The 20,020-nt window shown below is 48.1% G+C and overlaps 1 protein-coding gene across 2 annotated transcripts in view; it reads right to left on the reverse strand.

The window, feature by feature from the left end:
* The window catches only part of HECTD4 (HECT domain containing E3 ubiquitin protein ligase 4), a 163,858-nt gene that overhangs the window by 24,428 nt on the left and 119,410 nt on the right, over window positions 1-20,020 (reverse strand). For both annotated transcript variants that reach the window (XM_011928666.1, XM_011928665.1), the window contains exons 54-61: window positions 19,289-19,449; window positions 13,089-13,270; window positions 11,512-11,717; window positions 11,103-11,233; window positions 10,600-10,805; window positions 8,822-9,001; window positions 2,161-3,467; window positions 1,028-1,235 (exon numbers count right to left, since the gene is read on the reverse strand). In XM_011928666.1, coding sequence (XP_011784056.1) covers window positions 1,028-1,235; window positions 2,161-3,467; window positions 8,822-9,001; window positions 10,600-10,805; window positions 11,103-11,233; window positions 11,512-11,717; window positions 13,089-13,270; window positions 19,289-19,449 — 2,581 coding nt within the window. The remainder of the gene's footprint in view (window positions 1-1,027; window positions 1,236-2,160; window positions 3,468-8,821; window positions 9,002-10,599; window positions 10,806-11,102; window positions 11,234-11,511; window positions 11,718-13,088; window positions 13,271-19,288; window positions 19,450-20,020) is intronic.

Raw genomic sequence — 20,020 nt, forward strand, 5'->3', positions numbered from 1 at the left:
GAGCTGAGACTGCACCACTGCACTCCAGCCTGGGTGACAGAGTGAGACTCTGTCTTAAAAAAAAAAAAAAATTTACAATTTTGTACTTCAAAAACACAAAACAACACGTCAACTCTATGACGAAATTTCAAACATTAAAGAATTAGATTAAGGCCGGTGTGATGGCTCACGCCTATAGTCCTAGCACTTTGGGAGGCCGAGGCTGGAGGACTGCTTGAGTCTAGGAGTTTGAGACCAGCCTGGGCAACATAGGAAGACTCTCTCTGTACAAATAATAAGTAAAATAATTTTTTTTAAAGAAAAGAATTTTAAAAAGAAAAAAGGAATAAAAAAAGAAAAAAGAGGAATTAAAAAAAAAAAGAAATTAGTGGGAAGGAGACAGAGTTTGCTCCACAAAAGAGCCACCAGAATGGCAAAAGGGCTGGCAAATGGGACTTCAGAGAAAAAAGGGCTGGAACTGTTTCTTTCCCAGGGGTCAGTTTACAAGGGGGAGGCATGAGCTGTCCTCAAGCATATGACCAAATACTTACCAGCAATGTTCTAGCTGCATAGGACAGAACAAAATAAATACACTTGCACTTGAACCAGGGGAAGCCTGGCTAGACAAAAAGGAAAAAATGACTTGAATACAAGCCCACATTCAAGCCTGTTGCAGGCGGTGCAAAGCCACCCCTGGTAGCCTCTCCAGCTGGAACACGGCAGGCCTGTGGCAGGGGCTGCCCCCACGGCCTTCAGCGCCCTGACAGCTGGGAGAGGAGGGGAACATTTCTTCTTTTCACATCATACAAAGATGCACACAATCAGCCCCTACTGGCAAACAATGGAGCCTCTTGTCCCATCTCCCCAATACTCTCTGAATTGTTTTCAAAATCTGCAACCCAGGAATAGCTGCCAAGTTCCTCTTTAATGCAAGATGTTAAAAATAGGGAACACTGGGGAGGAGAGGAGATTTTAATGCAATTTTTTTCTGTGAGCCTAAAATTGCTCCACAGAAAGTCTACAGATTAAAAACAAATCCAGAACCCACCTTTAATTGACTTATCATTGAAATAATCTTCTAACCCTGGGCTCCCTTGAGTATCAAAGAGACTCTGATTTACTACAGACACGGTTAGAATCTCTTCGGTTGACATTTCCATCAATTCATCTTCACCATCCAAACTTGACAAACCAATCAAATCATTATTATTAAATAAACTTGCTCGAATTTTCTCAATTTTGGCTCGGGATCTTATCTGTGTGAACAGAGAACAGGGTCAGGATTTAAGTAGCGTTACCAGGCACTCAGTGTGAGCAAACTTCTCCCTCCCACCTTTTCCTGGAAACCCTCTATTCGTCTGGAGAGATGTGAGAGCTGCCCGACTCCGGTGAGCTGGACCTCCTGGGAAACTTTCTCCCACAGGCCAACAGCAGCAACTTTTAGCAAACGACTCAACCTGAAATCTCGTCACTAAACCTCGGCTAGGTCTGTGGCTTGCCTCTGATTCCCAGGGAGTAAAAATCCATGCCTAACTGAGGAAGTCTCCACGAAGGAGGATGATGGATTCAAAGAAGCGATTCTAGGAAAGAAACCAGCTGCTTGATCCTTGAACCCTCCTTGCAGAGCCTGCTGGGAGAGTATAACGCATGTCAGTTCCCTACCTGTACTGTTACGCAAAGGCACAGAAAGGCTTTGATGCAGGATTTCTAAACAGCGAGGCCTAAGAAATACATGGGATCCTGTAGTGGAACTATGACTCGCTAGCATGCAGGTCATCTGAAACTCAGCATCACCTAGGACAGAATGGCAGGAGTCTATCCTCACACTGCTTAGTGACCATCCCTCCTGCCAATGGCAACACCAAAAAGAACAAAAAGAACCCAAGGCCACTCAAGAAGATGTGATGGGGCTGAGTCAGAATGCACCGATGGCAGCCACCCACCAGGGAAGGCCAGGCCCTGAGCCCTCTGGCTCCCCTTTACTTTGTGATATGGGACTTGGTGTCACTCTTAGAGATGTCATCCCCAGCACACTCATTGTGCTCATTCCAAGGGCTATTCCAGGGAGCCCCTGACTGCTCCACCATTACCTACTAGGAAATAAATTTGGAAGGTTTAAAGAGGCTTGGGGAATTGAAATGGGTCATGATTTAGTGGTTGCAGAGGCTTGAGAGCTGTTACCTCCACGACTGCGAAGCCTTTGATGGGGCGTGCCACTAGGGGCTGGTGGTCCAGGGAAGTTACTGTGTACATGGAGCCCATGTCCGACACCAAGGCCGTCTCTGCATTGTCCAGGGGCTCCCCCAGACTGCCCAGGCTGCCCAGGCTGCCGGTGCTGCACAGGGAAATGTCCAGGCTCTCCTGGCTGGACACCACGTGGGGCTCCAACAGGCCCGGAGGGATGGGCAGCTCAAGGCCGGCAGGCAGCGGATCCACGGAGAGGTCGCTGACAGTTTGGGAGATGCCCTGGGAGCTGCAGATGGATGCCTGGCTGGTGGAGGCGGAGGCGCTGATGCTCATGGCGGGGGTCAGGCTGCTGGACGTGCTGACTTCCATGCTGTCTGTGCCAGGGAAGGCCAGTGTCTTTTCCGGCTCAGCTTTCCCGTCCCCGCCCTCGGCCTTGTCTTTCGGCTTCTTGGGGTCTTCTTCCTGCAGCGGGATGTAGATCTCGTCTTTGAAGACCCCGCCGTGGGCGTTGCAGGCCTTGCGGATGGCGCCTCTGACTACGCCCTCGTCCAGGTGGGTGGGGATCCCGGAGATCACAAGCAAGCGGCTGTGGGCGGTGGGGCCCACCAGGGCCTGGCAGGCATCGGCAATGGCGTCACTCGTCACGCCCAGCCCCTGTGGGTCCTTCCTGGTGAGGTGGCGGAGGATGATGAGCAGGGTGAGTGCGCGGTGGAACCACAGCATGTCCTCGGGCTTGCTGCCTCCGATGCTGAGCACGGTGGGGTCCGAGTCCACGGTGCGAGAAGACTGGCGCTTGCCCGACGAGGAGGCCTTTTCCCGCTTCATCTTGACTTTTTTCCTCTTGGAGAGGAGGCTGGGACTCTGCGGGGTCTGTCCTGGCGAGGACGAGGAGGAGGAGGACGAGTCACTGAGATTTGGGGCGGTCGCGGAGGTCACCCCGCTGGCTGTGACACTCATGTTAGTAGGCAGGGTCACTTCAGCCACCGCCAGGCACCCTTCCATGAGTGCATGAAAATACGTAGAGAACCTGCCCTGGTCGCCGGCCGCCGGGCCCCCGGATCCCCCACAGGTGCTGCCTGAGACCCAGTTCTGCGTCTCCTCATCATATAGCTTGTGGAGCTCCGACTGCAAGGCCATCAGCATGGCCAGGCAGGGGTTCAGCTGGAGGGCGATTGAGGAGGACAGGCCAGCGGGGTGCCGCCTCTGCTCCAGGGTGTGCACAGTGCGCAGGAGCTCTGCCAGGAGATGGAAAACAAGCTCCTTCACGCAGGCTGCCATGTCCGTGGTCCACAGGAAGTTTCCTGAGGCAAATGAAAATAGTAACAGTAATTACTATGCAGCACTGGCTATGTTCCAGGCCCAGTTCTGAGCCTAGAATCAACCCTCATAACAACCCTGTGAACAAAGACTGTGCAATTCAGTCCCTTCTTACAGATGGAGACACAGAGGTTGGGAGGTGGAGGCCTGGCTGGAGGTCACACAGCTACCAGACAAGAGAGCTGGGATTCAGAGCTGAGGGGTTGGCCCCAGAGGTGAAGGCTTTGACCTTTGTGCCCAATGGCAGGGTGCCAGCAAAACACCATCATTTTCTGTCTCAAAAGGTTATGCGGCATGTTGGTGATAAGTCCCTAGAATAATGTTTCCCAAAGTGCTGGATGTTTACTACGGGGCACACAAGCCAATTTTACCAAATGGCACTGAAACACACACTGAAACATTGTTCCTTTTAAACTCCTCTTTTAGTCCTGGTTTTTGTCAACAAGAAAGCCTTACTTTGAGGGTGGTTTTTTTTTTTTGAGACAGGGTCTTGCTCTGTCACCCAGGCTGGAGTGCAGTGGCATAATCGTAGCTCACTTCTGCCTCAGCCTCCTGGGCTCAAGCGATACCTCAGCCTCCTGAGTAGCTGGGATTACAGGTGTGTGAGACCATGCCCAGCTAATTTTTGTATTATTATTTTTCTTTTGCAGAGACAGTTTTCATGGTTTTGCCATGTTGCCCAGGCTGGTCTAGAACTCCTGGGCTCAAGCAATCCTCCCACTTCAGCCTCCCAAAGCGCTGGGTTTACAGGTGTGTGCCACTGTGCCTGGCCATGAGGCTGGCACATTCTTTTTTTTCCTTTTTAATTTTTTTAAAATTTAAATCATATTTTTAAAATACTTTATTTTTTTATTTTTTATTTTTTGAGAGTGAGTCTCAGTCTGTCACCCAGACTGGAGTGCAGTGGCATGATCTCAGCTCACTGCAACCTCTGACTCCTGGGTTCAAGCAATTCTCTGCCTCAGCCTCCCGCATAGCTGGGATTACAGGCTCCTACTAACTTTTGTCCAGCTAATTTTTGTATTTTTACAAATTAGCTGTGTCCAGCTAATTTTTGTATTTTTAGTAGACACAGGGTTTCATCATCTTGGTCAGGCTAGTCTTGAACTCCTGACCTACCTCGTGATCCACCCGCCTCAGCCTCCCAAAGTGCTGGGATTATAGGCATGAGCCACCGTGCCTGGCCTTCTTTAATAATTTTTTAAGCTACTTTGTTTTTTTTGTTTGTTTGTTTCTTGTTTTGTTTTGTTTTGTTTGCTGAGACAGACTCTGCCTCTATCACCCGGGCTGGAGTGCAGTGGCGTGATCTCAGCTCATTACCACCTCCGCCTCCCAGGTTCAAGCAATTCTTATGCTTTAGCATCCAGAGTAACTTGAATTACAGGCATGTGCCAGCACACCCAGATAATTTTTATATTTTTAGAAGAGATGGGGTTTCATCATGTTAGCCAGGCTGGTCTTGAACTTCTGGCCTCAAGTGGTCCGTGTGCCTCAGCCTCCCAAAGTGCTGGGATTACAGGTGTGAGCCACTGTACCTGGCCAAGGCTGGCATATTCTTTTTTGCTTTTTTGAGACGGAGTTGTGCTCTTCTTGCCCAGGCTGGAGTGCAACGGCGCAATCTCGGTTCACCACCACCTCTGCCTCCTGGGTTCAAGCAATTCTCTTGCCTCAGCCTCCCGAGTTGCTAGGATTATAGGCATGCACCACCACACCCGGCTAATTTTGTATTTTTAGCAGAGACAGGGTTTCTCCATGTTGGTCAGGCTGGTCTCTAACTGCTGACCTCAGGTGATTCACCCGCCTCGGCCTCCCAAAGTGCGAGGATTATAGGTGTAAGCCACTGCGCCTGGCCAGCTGGCATATCCTTAAGAGAAAGTGGGCCAGAGTCCCAGAGCCTTTGACAGGGAACAGTATTCAGCTAGATTTTTGTGATGGCAACTCTTTTCTTTGAATGTATATATGTATGTATGAATGGATGGACAGATGGACTGATTGATTGATTGAGACAGGGTCTCATTGTGTTGCCCTGGCTGGTCTTAAACTCCTGGGCTCAAGTCATCCTTTTGCCTCAGCCTCCCCAAGTGCTGGGATTACAGGTTTGAGACACCAGGCCCAGCCTGTATTTATTTTTATGGGCACCTTTTAGTTATGCCAATGGATACTAATTTTGTATTTAGAGAAGTGATGTAAAGGTTTTCTTTTTTTTTTTTGAGACAGAGTCCCGCCCTGTCACCCAGGCTGGAGTGTAGTGGCGTGATCTCGGCTCACTGCAAGCTCCGCCTCCTGGTTTCATGCCATTCTTCTGCCTCAGCCTCCTGAGTAGCTGGGACCACAGGCGCCCGCCACCACGCCCGGCCAATTTTTTGTATTTTCAGTAGAGAAGGGATTTCACCGTGTTAGCCAGGATGGTCTCGATCTCCTGACCTCGTGATCCACCTCGGCTTCCCAAAGTGCTGGGATTACAGGCATGAGCCACCGTGCCTGGCCAAGGTTTCCTTAAAACTAAATTTAAGTTTTAAAAAAGGAGGAGTCGGCCGGGCGCAGTGGCTCAAGCCTGTAATCCCAGCACTTTGGGAGGCCGAGACGGGCGGATCACAAGGTCAGGAGATCGAGACCATCCTGGCTAACACGGTGAAACCCTGTCTCTACTAAAAATACAAAAAACTAGCCGGGCGAGGTGGCGGGCGCCTGTAGTCCCAGCTACTCCGGAGGCTGAGGCAGGAGAATGGCGGGAACCCGGGAGGCGGAGCTTGCAGTGAGCTGAGATCCGGCCACTGCACTCCAGCCCGGGTGACAGAGCAAGACTCCGCCTCAAAAAAAAAAAAAAAAAAAAAAGGAGGAGTTGATTGCAATAAAAACTGTTAAATAAATAAATGCTGGCTGGGTGCAGTGGCTCATGCCTGTAATCCCAGTACTATGGGAGGCCAAGGCAGGTGGGTCACCTGAGGTCAGGAGACTGAGACCAGCTTGGCTAACATGGTGAAATCCCGTTTTTACTAAAAATACAAAAAAATTAGCTGGGCATGGTGGCAGGCGCCTGTACTCCCAACTACTCAGGAGGCTGGGGCAGTAGAATCACTTGAACCCAGGAGGCAGAGGTTGCAGTGAGCTGAGATCATGCCACTGCATTCCAGCCTAGGTGACACAGTGAGACTCCATTTCAAAAAAATAAAATAACTAAGTAAATAAATGCTGATAGGCACAATTTGTGGACATGGCAACAATCATATAATGGTGGCATGATAATGACTGAAGTTTGGGAAACACTGTCTCGAACCACAAGATGGACCACACGTTTGTGCCAAGGTCTCCTTCGTACCAGATGCTTATCTTACATTCACACATACCCTGGATCTGAGTGGAAAGAGAGAAAGCTCATGTACGTAAGACATGATTAAGGATCATGAACATCTAAAGCCTGCATCCCACTGAGCCAGCTGAGCCCTCACCCTGCAAAAGAGCGAACTGCAGTTTGCTACATCCAGATGGCTCTTGTATAGGATAAAAGATTACTGGCCGGGGGAATCCCAAGGGTCTGCTGAAGCTGACTTACTAAGTCCAGCACCTACCAACGAGGGGACTAAGCTTCCTGCTCTCTCAGGACTGACACTGCTTGCAAATTCTGGTTGGAAACAAGTTTGTGACTGTCCTGGAACATGGGCTCTCATAGAACCTTCACAGAGGACAGGTGTCCATGCTCCCCTCTCCGCTGGGGCACAGGGCTAGGCCCTCAGATGCCAGAACTATTCATGTCACCTCCGTTGTCCTTGCTTTACCGTTTAGCATTCATGTAAGACGACCTTGGAGATAATTCTTCACCAAAATTATACATGGCGGCCTACGAGCTAAAACTCATTCTCAGACAGTGTTCCCTGCTTATGTTCCCCCATCCACTCCCTGGGTGTTTTTCATTTTTTTGCAGAGAAAGGGTCTGGCTATGTTGCTCCATATCCTGAACTCAAGCGATCCTCTTGCCTCAGCCTCTCAAAGTGCTGGATTACAGGTGTGAGCCACTGCACTCGGCCCTCCTAGGGTGTATGAAAGAATTTGACTTGGTTGCCAACATTTAAAAATTGAGAAATTCACATCGACATTTGGATTCCTGGATTTTCTTGAAATAAGAAATTACGGTTCTGGCAGGAGCAGGGCCACGTTCTCCTGTAGCAGTGGGTGACAGGACACGTGTCCTCTGTGCCTCCAGCTCACCAAAGTCCCCCTGCCAACTTTCCTCTTTATTTCCCTCATTTAGCTGATCTGTTTGAACCCTGAAAGCACTGAAGGCATCCGAGTGTGCAACGTTTTCTGTTTTTTTGAGACGGAGTGTCACTCTTGTTGCCCAGGCTGGAGTGCAATGGCGCAATCTCGGCTCACTGCAACCTCTGCCTCCTGGGTTTCAAGCAATACTCCTGCCTCAGCCTCCTGAGTAGCTGGGATTACAGGCATGCACCACCATGCCCGGCTAATTTTTTGTATTTAGTAGAGACAGGGTTTCATCATGTTGGTCAGGCTGGTCTTGTACTCCTGACCTCAGGTAATCCACCCACCTCGGCCTCCCAAAGTGCTGGGATTACAGGAGTGAGCCACCGCGCCCGGCCGAGTGTGCAATGTTTTCTTCCCTGCAACATCATGAAAAAATTAAAAAATATAGAAAGCCTGAGGAAATTATACAGTAAATACCTATGTACTTACCAGCTAGATTCCACCATAAACATGTTGCTGTATTTGCTCTACTACATATCTGTCTACTCCTCTATTCATCCACACACCCATCTTAGTTTTTGATTATTTCAAAATAAGTTGTAGACATCAGTATGCTTCCTCCCTACACACTTAAAGAGGCATATCATTAATTAAAGTTTAATATTCATTTAGAACTTGTTTAGGTAAATTTGCATATGGTAAAATGCACAACTTTCACATTTATCATTCCATGAGTTTTGCAACCTTTTTGACCCTTTGAGGAACTATGCAGTTATAACCTTTGATTTTGCAACATCGTTCATTTCCACACCACCCTTCACCCCTACAGTTACAATAATGGCCTATACTTCTGTTTTAATTAAAGTAAAGTGGATAAAGTTAATCTTATTTTCGTCCTTCGTTAGTTGCCACTCCTCAAAATAATGAAAATACCCGACAAATCATGGATTTGGGAGTCTAGGTTGTACCTTAAGACCTATTCCCCAAGCCCACTTCAAACGACAGCAATCTGAAGGAGGCTGCAGCTGCCTGGGTTACCTGTGGCCACTCTCTGCACCACCTGGCAAGCTCCTTCCTCAGGCACCATGCCGGCTCCACCCACACCCTAGATTCCGATCCCCAGGGAAGGCAGCCTCACCTAGCAGCTCCACCACCTGCAGGAGGACGGATGTCGGAATGGTGTCAGGCTCATCTTCGGACTTCCCTTCACTGTCCTCTGATTTCCAGGACAGCAGCTGCTCTGCGAAGGCCATAGCCAGTGGGAACTCCAGGGGCAGGGAATGTAACACTAGAACCGCTCCAGGAGGTGGAGACACCCCTGCAAGAAGCACCCAGGAGGAAAGCAGGTGATTGGCAGCACCTGACCCAAATAAGCCTCACAAAAGATCCTGCCGGGTGTGCACGCAGAAACAGGGCTGGAGAGCCCACCCACTCATCTGCTCCAGGATGAGGACACATAACTCCCGACACTCTGGACAGTGGGCTGCAGGGACACGAGGAGATGGAGGCTATCCCTCCAGGGAGTCCACTTACTGGGGTGGATTCAGCAAATGGGACAAAGGGCAGAGATGAGAACAGAGGACAGGCACTTGTCATTCAGTTAGATACCAACCAGAATGGGGACAGTAAGTAACACTTTAAAAGATGCCTCACTGGGATATTCCCAGCTTGGTAGAGAAATAATCAGTCCTTTGGTATGGCTGCAATCCCACTAAGACCATTATGCTTATACAGTGGACCAGCAAGGGGTCCCCAAGACTTAAGACTACTGGCACCTTGGGTTTGGATTATCTTATCACCTTTTGTCACTGCTGTGGCCTACGTGTGACCAAAGCTGTCTACAGTGAAAGGAAGAAGGTCCAAGGCTTGATCCCCCTCACATCCTGCACTGTACCCCAAGCCCCTCTATAAACACCAGTCAGACAGAAGCCAGGGCATCCGAGGGCTTTGGACAAGTCAGAAGCAAACCACGTTGGCTTGTGTACTCTGGGGTGAATGTTTACATGGTGATAATTGTGGAATGACAGAGATCCTCTGTTTTAAATGTTAAGTTTAAAATACAGCTAGTATAGGCAAAATACTATGAAAAACAGACTCTAATAACAAAGACCATAAAGTTGTTTAGCAATTACCAAATCACTTAAGAAATGTCCTTTCATTTCATTCCCTAAGATGCAGTGTCTCAAGGACTGGGGCTGTGGAGAAGCCCAGGCCTGTTATTTTGGCTAAAAGTTCATATATGTTTTCTGTCTCTGGCAAACACGTGTCAGTCTTTTCCTGTCAAGCATGCCAAGAAGGAGCAGTGCAGGCCTGTGACAAGGATTTCCTTTCTTTTCTGTGCATACTCAGATACAGAGCCAGCGGGCCCTGGTGCATACAGAGGACAGGCAGTGACAGCTTCAGGGCAGGTGGAGGCAGAGCCCTCATCTAACTCTAAAACCATGGAGGCTTCAAAAAATGCCCAGGAGATGAGAGCAATCGAGCTTCCAGTTAGATGAGGAGCAGACGCTCACAGTGGCCAGTGCCCTGGTGAGCCATGTTGAGAATTTGGTTAATGAGAACTCAAGGAATGGCAACTGGGATTATCATAGCCTGAGTCAGCTGTAAGGTTGTGATTGCTCTGGTTATATCATTCTAAACAGACACATCTCAGCACACACTTGTGAAAAGAAATGAAATCTCCAATGTAGTCTGGACAGCATCTGCCAGGCCTTCCCTAGGTAGGAAAGATAAGTCTTTTAATTTACTGCCTCTAAAAGAAACAGCAGTTTCTTCTAGAAGAAGTCCCAAGAAGTCCTATTCTTTGTCAATAGGAATTGGAACATGCAAGGTACACAATTCATTATAGCTTCACAAAGAAGGCAAGCGGAGAATGACTCCAGCTGTTCTCATCACGACAAGCTGCTGGAGACTCACCCAGTTTGATGTGGACCCTGTCTGTGGAGAGGACCACAGAGGGGTACTGGTCAGCGGTGGGGGGAGGTGCAAGCCCAGTGTTGGCCGGGGATGCGTCCCGTGGGTAACAGGCAGCCTCGATGAGGTTCAGCTGGCCATTTCGCTTCACTTTGTGGCCGAGGCCGTATACAAGCACCCGTGCCCATGGCGCCTTGTACAGAGAGGAGCTGAGAAAGAGGGATGGGTGGGTGTTAATACAGGGTCTAGCCATGCACATGGGGACAGGCAGCATTGCCTTTTCACCAGGGGACATTAGATGAGAACTGGGCCCAAGTCATTTCCACCACACTTTAGAAGGTCATTCTTTATAGACTAATTCCCCAAACACAGAAATATGGAGAGAACTGTAAGTCACTTGCATTAAAGACTCAAAGTGATTTGAATTTTTTTCCTTGGCCAGTTTCACTAGAATTTATTTAGCTTTCCTCTCCCCATCACCATCTTCTTGAGAACAGGCAACTTACTCTTTGCGGAATCCAGATTGACTTTCTTTACAAGACACAACAACAAAAGCTGCCCCAGGGAAATTCACATCCATGTTGACTTTGGATTCGGAAATTGGGAACTCTTCGGAGGGGAACTGCTCTGGTGCTGTCTGCAAAGAGACATTGAATAAGGAAAGCCACGGGCTAAACACAGGGACAGCATTTCATCTTCTCATCTCACATGGCCCAGGAAATCAGCCAAACGACTAAATAGCCCTCTGGAAGGAAGCAACCTACAGATGAGATAAAGCAGAAGAGCTTCTAGGAAAAGGAAATCGAGAGGAATGGGGACTTGGAGGGGAAAGGAGAGTCATTTTCAGCAAGCCAGTGAGACTCCCAGTTAAAAACGGTTAACCACACTGCAGGAACATGAGCTTTAGACTTCTACCTGCAGGAAAGAGCAGATCTGTTTCGTCAGCTCTAAAAGGCTCTCTTCGCCCTGGTGCAGGGTCCGGGTGATGGCCACGTTGAGCCACTCTCTCACTGTCTGGGAGTTGCCCTGGTAAAAGAGGTCCGTGGCGGAGCAGTTCTGGGAATGGATGCAATGCTGTAAAGACTGCGCCAGGAGGATCGAGCTGGAGCTGATGGTGCCGTCTGGGGACGGAAAGGAAACAGAAGTTGACAAGAATCAAAGCAGCCAGTAGCTGCGAGAGTCTAAGTAACAGACAATGAATAACCCATCCAGAAACCCCAGATGGGAGGGTTATCCTGGATATGATGTCCTGGATAACAGATGCCGGCAATCAGATCCTCTGCTTCAGGATGGTGGAGGGGGACCAAGGAGATCAATGGGCTTCATACTTTTGCTTTCTTTTCAGCTGTGAAACTGTTTCCTAAAATAAAATCTACAGAGAGGTCCAGGTCTATGAAATATATCAAATGGGGCTGCTTGGATCCAGGGGTTCCCAGAGCCTCACCTGTCTGACTACCCTGGCCCGCCCTCGCAGGGTACCTCAGGGCAGAGCCTGTAGAAAAGCTTGTTAGATCATCATGGCAAAGCTCCTGCCACCACACTTGATGCTTTCCAGGTATGTTTCAGGGCATCTAAGTTCTTGGGGTGGGCTGTAGACCCCAGGTACTCATATGGGCCAGTAGAGATGTAGGGCATACATGCCCTGGCTGGGTGGGACCCCACAGTTGTGAGCTGGAGGGCAGCTACCCAGGATGCTGACTGAGCTTAGAATGCTATCTGCAAGTGAGCTTTGAGGGGTGCCCCCTGCCTGCCTCACCTCTTTTTTTTTTTTTTGAGAGAGTCTTGCTCTGTTGCCAGGCTGGAGTGCAGTGGCACGATCTTGGCTCACTGCAACCTCTGCCTCCTGGGTTCAAGTGATTCTCCTGCCTCAGCCTCCCGAGTAGCTGGGACTACAAGCACCCGCCACTACGCCCAGCTAAGACCTCTTGTTCCCATCTTAGTTGTTGGGAGATCAAGGGGGCAGGTCAGAGGCTGAGATGCCAGGGGAAGACAGAAAGGGCCCCTCGGTCCTGGACGGGGCTGAGGGCAGACTCATCACCTGGCATTCACTGGGTAGCAGACACAGCCCTCATGCCAAGGGCACACAGGCTGGCCTTTGGAACAGCCTCACCAGAACTTATGATGAACCAAATAGGTCTGCTTTGGAGGATGCTGATGACAGGAACATTACCTTTCTTTCTAATGTCAAATACAATGTCTCTGGCAACAATACAGTGACTTGGCTTCATAAATAATAATTTTCTTTGATCCACAATTATTCTGGGAAACTCGATGAATGCTTAACAGAGTAATGACTCAAGAGAGTAATCCGTTACATTTTTCAAAGAGTGAGAAAGCCCTGCCAGGAGAATCCCAGTTCCTGGGTGCAATTTTTCACGTGAGCCTATGCGCACAATGAGGCACTTCTCGCCCTCATGTGGAAATGACTACACTATGCACAGCACCCACCTGGTGCTGAGTTCCCGAGTGACAGCAGCAAAGCCAAGTTTTACCTGGGAGGGGAGGCGCGAGGAGCTGATTGGACAGCAGCTGCAGGTGCTCCAGGGTAATGTCCCGGATGGCAGGGATGTGGAAGAGGCGGGTGAACAAGTGAGGCAACTTGGGGGCGAAGATATTGAGCAGGGCCATGCGGCAGTACAGCCTGGCCAGCGCAGCCTCGCAGCGCAGCAGCTCCCTGCAAGGGAAAAGGTAGATGCTCAAAGCCCTGATGCTCTGGCCCCCATACTGGGACCAGGCCGCAGGTTCTGAAGGGAGAGGATCCCATCTCAGGCTTCCCTTCCAGCCTGATGTTCCAAACCCTAAGGGAGTCACTTGAGTTTTAAACAAAAGTCATATTGAGTTATATTGTTATGTTTGATTTTTCCCAGCTCAAAAAAGCACTGTAGGGAAAAAAATAAAAATACACGTCCACACAAAAATTTGTACATGCATGTTTTTCGCTTTTGTTTTTGTTTCTTTTTAATTTGAGACGGAGTCTCACTCTGTCACCCAGGCTGAAGTGCCGTGGCACGATCTTGGCTCACTGTAAGCTCTGTCTCCCAGGTTCATGCCATTCTCCTGCCTCAGCCTCCCAAGTAGCTGGGACCACGGGCTCCCGCCACCACGCCTGGCTAATTTTTTGCACCTTTAGTAGAGACGGGGTTCTACTGTGTTAGCCAGGATGGTCTTGATCTCCTGATCTCGTGATCCGCCCGCCTCAGCCTGCCAAAGCACTGGAACCACAGGCGTGAGCCACTGCGCCCGGCCCACATGTATGTTCACAGTAGCATTATTCATAATAGCCAAATAGTGATAAGAACTCAAGTGTCCATTAACTCAATGGTAAGTCTATACAATGGAGTATTATTCAGCCATCAAACAGATGAAGTGAGCCACTGCGCCCAGCCCACATGTATGTTCACAGTAGCATTATTCATAATAGCCAAATAGTGATAAGAACTCAAGTGTCCATTAACTCAATGGTAAGTCTATACAATGGAGTATTATTCAGCCATCAAACAGATGAAAGACTGACACATGCCACAACAGGAATAAACCTTGAAACATCATGTTCAGTGAAAGACACCAGATACAAAGGGCCACATATTGGACTCCATTTCTGTAAATTGTCCAGAGGAAAATGCAGAGAAACAGAAAATGGACTGGTGGTTGCCAGGAGATGGTAGGAAAGGAGGATGGGAAGTAACTGCTATGGGTATGGGGTTTCTTTTGGGGTGATAAAAATGTTCTAAAATTGATTGTGGTAATGGTTGGACGACTTTGTGAATATAATAAAAACCACTGACTTGTGTACTTTAAATGGGTGAATTGTATGGTATGTAAATTGTATCTCAAAGTTATTACAAAAATACCATTGTGGGCATTTTTTTATGCGATAAATCTGTGAAGTGATTGGCATTCAACTTGAATAACAGCTCATTAGTGCCTAAGCACATCTTACGGGGCCAGGTGCAATGGCTTATACCTGTAATTCTAGCACTTTGGGAGGCCACGGCAGGAGGATCACGTGAGTTCAGGAGTTTGAGACCAGCCTGGGCAACATGGTGAGACTCCCTCTCTACAAAAAAATAGAAATTGCCCTGTAGTCTCAGCTACTTGGGAGGCTGAGGTGGGAGGACTGCTGAGCCCAGTAGCTGGAGGCTGCAGTGGGCTATGACTGTGCCACTGCACTCCAGCCTGGGTGACAGAGCAAGACTGTTTCTGAAAAACAAAAACCTAGGCCCCAAACTCACTCTGAACCCACGGGGGTCATTTGATATTCCTACTGACTCTAATTAAATTTAATGTTGGTGTATCATAATTCAAATTTAGGTGTAATGGCAATTAAAGAAACAACCCCACATGGAACACTTGATGAGTGTATGTGTGAAGTGAAGAGAAACAAAAAGAAGACGGCTAAGAAACTACATCATACGTGGTTTCTTCCTTATCAACACCAGTCTGTGTGGTTCTCATGTCAGGATGAACAATAAACACACTTCTCCTGTCTCCTCCCTCCTTGGAAGCCCATGTGTTCACTGCATTAACAAAGCACATTAGGACCATCGCAGCAAAACTGGTAAGGACTGAATGGGCAAACTGAGAACCCCACAGTTCTCCCCATGGCTTTCACCTCAGACTTTATAGGCCAAAGTTACCAGGGACAGAACTGTTTGTTTTGTTTTCTTGGGCTTTTTTGAGACGGGTCCTGTTGCCCAGACTGGAGTGCAGTGGCGTGATCATAGCTCATTGCAGCCTTGACCTCCCAGACTCAAGCGATCCTCCAGCTTTAGCCTCTTGAGTAGCTGGGACTACAGACATGCACCACTGCTCCTAGCTATTTTTTTCTTATTTTTGTAGAGACACGGTCTCTCTCTCTCTTTCCTTTTTTGAGATGGGGTCTTGCTCTGTCACTCAGGCTGGAGTGCAGTGGTGTGACCTCGGCTCACTGCAACCTCTGCCTCCCAGGTTCAAGTGATTCTCCTACCTTGGCCTCCCAAGTAGTTGGGATTACAGGCATGTGCCACCATGCCTGGCTGATATTTGAATTTTTAGTAGAGACGGTGCTTTACCATGTTGGCTAGGCTGGTCTCGAACTCTTGACCTCAAGTGATCTGCCCACCTCGGCCTCCCAAAGTGCTGGGATTACAGGTGTGAGCCACTGTGCCCAGCCGAGACAGGGTCTCTCTGTGTTGCCCAGACTGGTCTTGAACTCCTGGGCTCAAATGATCTTCCTTCCTCGGCCTTCCAAAGTGCTAAGATTACAGGCGTGAGCCACCGCGCCTGGCTATGAGCTTGCTTCGGGTCTGACCTGCAGCCCCGGTTTGGACACTGTGCACTGCTAATGCCTCTGAAGCCACTGCTGCTCTAGCCTCTGTTTTCCAAAATCCTCTTTATTTATTTAAAAAAACATTGGAGACAAGGTCTTGCTCTGTTGCCCACATTGGAGGACACTGGTAATCACGGCTCACTGTAGCCTTGAACTTCTGGGCTCAAGCAATGCTCTCACCTCAGCCTCCCACTTAAATAGCTGGGACTATAGGTGTGTGCCACCAAGCCCAGCTCACCAAAGTCTTCTTTAAAACCACTGTGAGCGCTTTAGCACAGAAAACAATCTTGATGAAAATCTGTGCTAGGACCAGAAATCCAACCACTGAATGATCACACAGATCTGCATGGCATGTTTTCTATGTCTTCCAATACCAAGACCACCGCATTAACACCGAGTAAACGTCCTACACTTGTAAGTTGACTGTAGCTCTACAAGGACTTTCTTGCCTTCTCTCTCAGTTGCTAGTCAGCAGTCAACAGGTTTCATCTATCAAAGATGTTTGCTAAAAAATATGACCAAAAGACTTATGAAATAAAGCTTTAAAAGCTTTTAATTACCATGTTGACATTCAAGCATGTATGTTTGGGGACCTTTTTCAGCATCTGTTTTGGGTCTACAGTGTGTGTCAGGGCCTAGCTTAGGCACTGGGGACTCTAGCAACCTCTGCCTCCTGGGATCAAGTGATTCTCATGCCTCAGCTTCCTGAGTAGCTGGGACCATCAGCACATGACACCAGACCCGGCTAATTTTTGTATTTTTAGTAGAGATGGGGTTTCACCTGTTGGCCAGGCTGGTCTTGAACTCCTGGCCTCAAGTGATCCACCCACCTTGGCCTTCCAAAGTGCTGGGATTACAGGTGTAAGCCGCCGCACCCAGCCCACAAGAACAAACTTTAACAAACAAGCAAAATAACAGCAGTAAAAACGTCAGGTCCTGGGAGAGCATTAAAATATTGTAGTTTCCTGACAAAGAGCGCCTGGACAGTCACCTCAGACAGTGAGGGCAGAGCTTTTGGAAGAGGTGAGTATTCACTGATATCTGAATTACAGAATGAGACAGTCAGGGGGAACTCGGGCCATCCTTAAGGAAGAAGCATACTAGCTGTGTGAGCACCACAGATGAGGGGCTGCCAAGCTCAGAGGCTCCTGTGGGGTTTTGTGAGGCAGGTTAGGGTTTGAATGTACTCGATGGGAAGGTGTGCATTAGAGGAGGGAGAGCTGATTTCTGTGTCTAAAAGATCGCTCCAGCTGTTGTGGAGAGGAGAGCCGAGGCCTCGGCTGTTGTGGTGGAGGTGGGAATGGAGATGTGTGCAGATGGGGACATATTTTGGAACAGTCAATGGCACTTGCCAACAGCTCTCTTGAGGAAAAAGGATGGCTCGTGGCACCCCTTCCAGATATGGGGAGGCCAGTGGTAGAGGAGATTTTGGGGAAAAATTCAGATTCCACCTCACACACTAAATTTTAGGGGCTTATGAGATTATTTGTGAGTTAAGGGTCAACAAAACCATATCCTTGTCTACCTCAGAACTGCCTTTTGTTAAGCTGTTTTAAAGTCAGTTCTTCCGAAAACGTGACAAAGAATGTCGGCAACATCACAAGGCACTGCTTATGATACTAGTGACCCCTCACAGGCAAGCTGTGTCTAAATGGGGAGGACTGTGAAGAACATTCTTGGTGGGAAGCCACAGCTTTGAGGCTTCTGGAGCATGGTGATGCCTGTAACTGGGCATGCCTCTTGCTCGAATCCCTGGAAGTCATGCCTGTGGAGTGTTCACAAGATATATCAGCTTGGATTAGGACATGGGGCTGTTCAGTCACTGGCTGCAGGAGCCCTGCCGTGGGACATTTCTCCTTCACACTGGAGTTGACACTTGGGTGGGTATGTTGGTGGGGTCAGTAGGTAGGGTCAGGGAATAGCCCCTGAACTTCTATGTGGACAACTGTGAGGACTCCTGTTGAAGAAACATTCGTGATGTTGCCTGTGGTATGCCTACTTCCTGTCCTGTATCTTGCTAAGTAAAGCTAAGAAGGTCACGTGTGAACTATTTTGGTCTTATGAATTTGATTGACTCATTGAACTTAAGATCACCCAAATGCTGCAATGCAATCTCAAGCGGAGATGGTCTATCTCAAGAGGTCTTGCCGTCTAGATAGATAAACATATCTGAAGTTCCAGTGAGAGATGAGAGCTGGTGATACACTCAACTTGGTTCAAAATTGTCAACATCATGAGAAATTGTGATGGCTAATGGATGAACAGCATGAAAAATAGTTTCTGGAAATTTTTATTAGAGAACTCCATTTATTATTATATTTTCCTCTGAATTATTGCAAGAAATTTTAAGATGGAAAGGAATAATTCTCAGGGGAACTGGTAATGGTGAATATGAGGGAGCTTTGCCAGATCTTTATGTTTCAGCCCACTGAGGGCAGACACATGCCTCGAACACCTTCTCTTCTCTTCTGGAAGCCTGCACGGTGCTAGGCACATAGAAAGCACTCAAGCAATACCTGATCAGCTTCACAGGGAAAGGAGCTTACACTGTATCTGGACATCTTCTTACCTTTTCTTGACTTGCTTTACTCTCCGTAACTTTCTCCACAACGCTCTTCCAATCTGTGGAATGTGATGGCTATTCATCCATTAGCCATCACAAATTCTCAAGATGTTGACAATTTTGAACCAAGTTGAGTGTATCTCCAGTTCTCATCTCTCACTGGAACTCCAGATACGCTTGTCTGTCTAGATGGCAAGACCTCTTGCTGTCTCCGCTTAAGACTGCATTGCAGCGTTTGGGTGGTCTTAAGTTCAATGAGTCAGTCAATATCTAGCTACCCAGTAGTCCCCCCAAATCACAGCAGGGTGCATGTTGCATAAGCCAGATGATTCTAGATTCCCCAACTTTTTTTTTTTTTTTTTTTGAGACGGAGTCTCCCTTTGTCACCCAGGTTGGAGTGCAGTGGCACAATCTCAGTTCACTGCAATCTCCGTCTCCCGGGTTCAATAGATTCTCCTGCCTTAGCCTCCAGATAGCTGGTATTACAGGTGCCATCACCAAGATCGGCTAATTTTTGTATTTTTAGTAGAGATGCTATTTCACCAGGTTGGCTGGGCTGGTATCAAACTTGTGACCTCAAGTGATCTGCTCACCTGGGCCTCCCAAAGTGCTGGGACTATGGGCCTGAGCTACTGTGCCTGGCCCCTAGATCCCCCGACTTTTCTTCATACCTCCTGCAATTTTGCTGTTATCTTTATTAGCTGCCTTCTCTAAGTGTTAGCTTTGAAGGAAAAACTTTCTTGCCGAGGATAAATGGTATATGTGGTAGAGTGAGGTTGGTGGAGTTCTGTGACCAAGTAGAAAGAAGGGCCCAACTGTACCTGTGAATTTGAAGGTTGGTATTGTCCAGTGTGACCAGCCCATTGGTGGCAGTCCTTCGGTAGCCTGCTGGGGGCCTTTCCAACATATCAATAGGATACCAGTATCGCACCAGCACACCTTCACTGCGGAGGTATGTTTCTACCTGCACCAATTCATTCACCTACAATAGGAAAAGAAAACGTCTGTTTGTGCTGTTTGCTTTTGTTTTCCATGTGTACGTGTGTGTGTGTGTATTTTTAGTCCAGGCTTTTAGGTATTATAATGTGTAACTAATTGCAATTTCATAGACAAAACAAATGAAAGAGAATTCACAATACATTGTTGAAACACATAAGTAATCTTATTACTATATAAACTTGCTATATGCTTTTCAAGGAAAATAACAAAATAACAAACATCAGAAATCAGAGATCTTATTTTATTTTTTTTGAGATGGAGTCTCACTGTGTCATCCAGGCTGGAGTGCAGTGGCGTCATCTTGGCACACTGCAGTCTCCGCCTCCCAGGTTCAAGAGATTTTCCTGTCTCAGCCTCCCGAGTAGCTGGGACTATAGGCGCCCACCACTGTGACTAGCTAATTTTTGTATTTTTAGTGGAGACGGGGTTTCACCATGTTGGCCAGGCTGGTCTTAAACTCCTTACCTCAAGTGATCCACCTGCCTTGGCCTCCCAAAGTGCTGGGATTACAGACGTGAGCCACCATGCCCAGCCAGGAATCACAGAGATTTTAA

Source organism: Colobus angolensis, unplaced genomic scaffold (assembly GCF_000951035.1).
Source record: "Colobus angolensis palliatus isolate OR3802 unplaced genomic scaffold, Cang.pa_1.0 Scaffold79, whole genome shotgun sequence".
Classification (NCBI taxonomy): Eukaryota; Metazoa; Chordata; class Mammalia; order Primates; family Cercopithecidae; genus Colobus; species Colobus angolensis.